Raw genomic sequence first — 6408 nt, forward strand, 5'->3', positions numbered from 1 at the left:
TAACTGGCAACCCAAATAACGTTACTTATAGTCACAGTTTGGTGTATGACGTGAAGTTCGTACAATCAACGCCAAGATGGCAATAGCTCAAACCTCTTCCTTCCATGCGAAGTTTGAATAGACTTGTGCCATGGCGGACCAGTTCAAAAGAACTTAGGCAGCAGAAATTGACCAAAGTCCAATACATGCAGACCAACAGACTCAAATAGGGCCTACATAGAATCGGACTATCAGTGATAAGCCTAATAATTCAGTTTAGTTGGAAGATATTGTTTTGAATGAAAACGAAATTAGGCCTACAGGAATCTCAGTGGGTAGCATTTAAAATGCCATGTTCAGTGCTTTCAAGAATTTGACCAATGGTACTTAATCTTTTTTAATGAATCCTCTTTTGTCATTTTCTTCTTCTATACTAAATATGGAAATTTGAAAATGCACCAGAGATAGATATAGGTTGACAGTTATCGACTGAAGTTGGCCCTTTTTCATTATGGATTTTCCAGACATGATGATGCGTTTTATCTAATTTTATATTAACTTATCTTTACCATGACTGCAAACCTGTAACTTTCCTCTCGGCAGACTTCATTTAAATAAATTGGTGTTTAAAAAACCTGCCCCTGTGAATATGTCGAAAATTCATCCGAACAGGGCCTAGTTTTTCTGTCTACACCAGTCGACAACTTTCAATCAGAGGCTGGAATAGAGGCAGATAATTCCGACTATAACTAAATATTCACAGAAAATGAAGAAGAAAAACTGACAACTTTATATTGTTCATTTATAGTAATATTTATATTTAACATGAAATAATAATGACATGATTTGAAATATTATCTCCCTTTACATCATAGAAAGTGAACTCTCCAGTAATGAAATCCTAATTTCGTGCTGACCTATTTTTCGTTCATCTTCGGAAATGATGAATAATTCACATGTGGAACCTCGCGTAACCTCCGCATTTGCTTGTTTTGATAAACATGGGTTTTCTGTACAATGTCAGCTAGTAGAATGAATCCAGTAGTTTCAAGCAAGGTAACATGTACAGTGGTGTAACCTATATTCGTGCATATAAGCATTCACAGAATTTCGTCAAAATTAAAAAAAACAGAATTTTTTTTATATCTTGAATGTATTTTCAGTATTTTTCCAGGATACAAAGCTTCCTCATAGTTGGAAGGTGAAATTGAAGAAGCTTGTGCAGCATATATACTTACAAAATACCCTCATTGTACACATCATGGTATATCAGCATTTCTTTTAAATCTAAACATATGTAACAAAAAAATGTCAAGGCCTTTAGGTTCTCCATACAGTATCAAGTATGACGGAGGTTGCTATTTTATTTAGACATGACTGGTTTATTATCAACCACAGGCATCTGTTTCTATCAATAGTCAACTCTCACTATAATAGTACGGTATATAAGAGAAGGTGGCTAACTCCGCATCTCATTGAATATTTTCCCTTAACACTAGATCGGCCTATTTTATATCTCCCCCAGTGTTCCTCTTCATACTAATTTAACTATTGGTCAATAAAAATACAAAAAAAAATTACACCCATCGTTACACTGTCGATAGAAACCATGCCTGTGGCATCAACTGAGGATTCCAACCCATTAAGGGTAGTGTATAATCCGAAGATCGCAGACCCCAACTATAATCCGCAGACCCCCTATATTATATTCGGCAGACCCAACTATAATCCGCAGACCCCCTATACTATAATCCGCAGACCCCCTATACTATATTCGGCAGACCCCAACTATATTCGGCAGACCCCCTATACTATATTCGGCAGACCCAACTATAATCCGCAGACCCCCTATACTATATTCGGCAGACCCCATATAGGGGGCCTACTTTTTTTTATTTTTTGAAGCCATTTTTTGAAGCAATGTTTGGATATGCGTCGATAATTAGACTTAGGGATGAAATCATCTAGACATCCAGAGGTATGTACAAAACATTGTAATCTCCACCTATTACGTTTTTACTTGCAAAGTATATCAAAAACTGCTTTTGGAACTTTGTGGGCCAGTAGCGTATTTAGTGGCAACATGCCATCCATCACAATTTGGGCATTTCCATGCTATGCCTCCCTCCCCACTCTCGTTTCTCCACCGCTTTGGGTTGACATCCTTAGATGTTGGAAATGAGGAGGGTTCAAAATTAGTGGAAATTACATTGCACAGTTTCCAAAAACCATAATCTGTTGCCGAGCTTTAGTGTAACTTTCAAAGAGACCGTTTGATTACGATAAACCAAAAACAAAAACTGTTTTATTCAATGGACATAGTCACAAAATAACAAAATGCAAAATAATTCTACATGATCCTATTCTAAGGCACTCATTAATGTAATTAGTAACTACAAAATGTAGTTAAGCTGTTCGTTTAATGTCTTAATATGTGACTCAAGTAGTCGATCTCTAATATTAGCCGTAACCACAACGTTCTCGTCATGCGATGCTTTAAACACCGTGCCAAAGGCACCACTGCCAATTTCTTCTAAATTTGAAATGTCTTTCCATTTAAAATTTGAAAATTTACTCAGTTCCTTATCCTCCTTTATAGAAATTCGGGCAGGTATTCTAAACATGTATGAAATATTGGAAACCCTCTCTCAAGAGAATCAAATTTACAACTGAAGAATATATCATTTAATTTATGTAATACATGCACAGAGTGTGTGAAAGGAGCTTATATTCTATAAAGCCCAGTGAATAAGGGCAATATATGAACCAGCTGATGAAATTTTCGTTATAGTAATGCCGAGTCAGTCCTTTGAAGTCAAAGATCAATCGAATTCAAAGCTTTGGACATGAAGTCAACTTACTGTGACCTTGAAACATTGTACTACATGTTAACCATTCAGGCACCTAATGTTGTAAATAAGAAAGAAATTCTGAAAGTGTGAAGGGGGGCGGGGGTTGGGGGTCTGCGGAATATAGTATAGGGGCTCTGCGGATTATAGTTGGGTCTGCCGAATATAGTATAGGGGGTCTGCGGATTATAGTTGGGTCTGCCGAATATAGTATAGGGGGTCTGCCGAATATAGTTGGGGTCTGCCGAATATAGTTGGGGTCTGCCGAATATAGTATAGGGGGTCTGCCGAATATAGTTGGGTCTGCCGAATATAGTATAGGGGGTCTGCGGAGTATAGGGGGTCTGCGGATTATAGTTGGGTCTGCCGAATATAGTATAGGGGGTCTGCGGATTATAGTTGGGGTCTGCGATCTTCGGATTATACAGGTCTGCGATCTTCGATCTTCGGATTATACACTTCCCAAATTAAGTGTAGTACAATGTAAGACGACGTAGTGAAATTTTTAATGGCAATATAAATTTATTTATAGCCTACAGCAATGATAATGGTTTTCTATTGTGAATTGACCTGACTTTAAAAGGTGTATATTTGTGGAAAGTAGGCCTAATGTGGTTATTTTGTAGTCAAGTCAACACTGAAAGTGAAAGTAGACCACACAGGTAAAGTAATTACTTTCTGGCTTCTGAATAAGATTTCATTTTACAAATCCAGGAAATAAACATCAGAAAGGTTGTTACTTGTTTTGAAATATATCTGGGGATTAATAGAATATATAATTATGTAGTTTTATTGATGATTTTGTGTAAATATTGGTAGGCCTATAGGTAGACTGAAACATCTGTCTCTAATACATTCTCTGATAGATATTTGGACAGATATTCGTCTCTTATCATCTGACATCTGTCCAAATATCTATCAGAGCCTTGATTAGAGACTGACATCTGTCCAAATATCTATCAGAGCCTGGATTAGAGACTGACATCTGTCCAAATATCTATCAGAGCCTGGATTAGAGACTGACATCTGTCCAAATATCTATCAGAGCCTTGATTGGAGACTGACATCTGTTCAAATATCTATCAGAGCCTGGATTAGAGCCTTGATTAGAGACTGACATCTGTCCTAATATCTATCAGAGGCTGGAATAGAGACTGACATCTGTCCAAATAACTATCAGAGGCTGGATTAGACATATGTTTCAATCTAGCCTATAGGTTGAATTTAGCATTAATTTTGATTTATAAACTTTCAGAATAACATAGGCATACAAGTACAGAACTAAATCTTCAACATGGAAACCATGAAAAGCCTATTTCACAATACTAAGCGCCTTAAAGAAGAACACAAACTAGAATGTGTAGGACTCGATGACAATTCCCATAACCCAGAAAAAGGCTGGGAAATTCGAAAAGAGACACAAAACGTGAAAATCTTAGACCCTGAAGGCCTACAACCGATCTCAGAGGACAAATTAAGAATTGTGTGTACATCTGATACTCATGAAAAGTTAAATACAATGATCTCCAGACGTATGATTCCACCTGGAGATGTTTTGATACATACTGGTGATTTAACACATGAAGGATACCTGCATGCTCTTCGTGAGTTTGACAATGAATTAGGTATGTTATAGGCCTACCCATCATTGTCCAGAAGTTTTCTGGTTTTTTTGTCCAAAACATTAAGTACTATAAAGCAATAACAAGGAACAAACAATGGATCCTTTCTACAAGCTGGACCTTGGCTAATCTCTTAATGACATTGCTCTAACCAAGATTATCCATACCCATTTTCAGCTGGGTTGACGAGAATAACTGTTTTGTAGCCTGTAGACATAATATAACAACAACTTCATATGATTTTAATGCCCTAATTCTTTGACTAACTTGACAGTTGTAAATAAAAGTTCTTAAGGTCTTGATCGGACTATTTCGTGTATGTCTATTTTAGGTTTGTTAAGACATCGGGTAAAGTTAGTCATAGCTGGAAATCATGATCATTGTCTAGATAGATCTATGATACAGAGATATAAAGATGAAGACTATATTCCATATTTGGGTATGGTGAAATCAGATGTTCAGGGCTATGTTCAAAGACAAACTAGATTAGATCTGAAAGCGACAGATGTAAAATCTATCTTGAGAAATTGTGTGTATTTAGAGGATAGCATGGTTGGTGTTTGTGGGGTTAAAATATATGGCACACCTTGGTAAGATAAACCCTCAACCCTTTAACACTTTCTTAAAGTCCCCTCAACCCCGATGAGTTTATCGGCCCTGGAAACCTCCTGAATATCTTGGCTTACCTTCTTGTAAATGTCAACCACCAGAAAACCCCCTGGAACCACTTGTAGGCTTTAGATCTGTGGTGATTTGGCAAATCAAAATATGAAAAGTGGCTTCTCTTGAAATTTACTTGAAAAACTCTGTCTTGATAAGCCTCGTATTGCCTTCATTTGAGAGACTTCTCTCTAAATTACAATTGGTTTAGTTAATTAAATTTTTAAATTTGAATAAAATGTGTTCTGGAGCTACTCAAACATTCCCACAAAGATCATTTTGACAACTTTAAAATGATTGGTTGCTAAAAGACTTTAATATGACTTTTTACTGCCAAAAATATGACAAACTGCCACAAACTGTGTATTATTGATGATAAATTGGTACATTTAGGTTATTAATAGATAACATTCCAAAATTTACAGCTTCGGTTAGTTTTATAACTGATTCTTTCTCTGATAGGATGGAAAAGTATACCAAATGTGTTGCTTTTTCCGTGAATCGGGGAGAAGCATTGTTAAAGAAATGGAATAGTATACCAGATAATGTTGATATTTTAATGACACATACTCCACCTTTAGGTTTGTATAAGTTTAACCTTATTAATATATCATTTTACAAGCTGATCAAGATTAGAACTCACAATGACCATTTGCTTGACATATCCAACAACTAACGTTAGGATTCCAATATTTTAATCATCTGAGCTACCACCCCCTCAAAACTTGAGAATGCTGTCAATATGAACCTTGTTTTTGTTGTAGGTTATGGTGATAAGACCCATAGTGGTCATCATGTTGGTTGTGTTGATCTATTGAACACAATACAACGAAGAGTACAACCTCAGTATCATATTTATGGTCACATACACGAAGGTTAGTCAGAAAATGGCATCCATATGTGACAAATTACTTACCACAAATTAGTGATAAAATAATACAATTCATTTTTTACAGATTTATACAGATCCTTGAAAACAGATTAAAAATTCTCTGAAAAATTTGAGGTTCATTCAAATACTTTAAAGAGACTATGCATCATTCCAGTGTGAAAAGTAAAATGTCGTTGGAATGAGTCTTTTTAAACTTTTAAGAATTCCATTAATTTATATTTTAGGATATGGTATTAGAAGTGATGGAACCACGACATTTATTAATTGTGCAGCTTGTTCAAGACATTATAGACCCGATAATTTGCCAGTTGTATTTGATTATCCTATACCAAAAAGATACAGAAAATCAGATCAAAATTGGGTGAAAATAATCAAAGAAATAGGGCCGCCACCTATTCAGGTTTGA

General features: G+C 35.9%; 1 protein-coding gene across 1 annotated transcript; it reads left to right on the forward strand.

The window, feature by feature from the left end:
* Window positions 1–4131: 4131 nt before the first annotated feature.
* LOTGIDRAFT_121596 (hypothetical protein) lies at window positions 4132–6408 on the forward strand (the record flags this gene model as incomplete). Its single annotated transcript, XM_009059003.1, has 5 exons — window positions 4132–4453; window positions 4782–5040; window positions 5573–5691; window positions 5875–5985; window positions 6227–6408. 5 exons carry the CDS (start codon window positions 4132–4134, stop codon window positions 6406–6408), a joined length of 993 nt encoding a protein of 330 aa, XP_009057251.1.

This window comes from Lottia gigantea, assembly GCF_000327385.1.
Source record: "Lottia gigantea unplaced genomic scaffold LOTGIsca_37, whole genome shotgun sequence".
NCBI classification, from domain to species: Eukaryota; Metazoa; Mollusca; class Gastropoda; family Lottiidae; genus Lottia; species Lottia gigantea.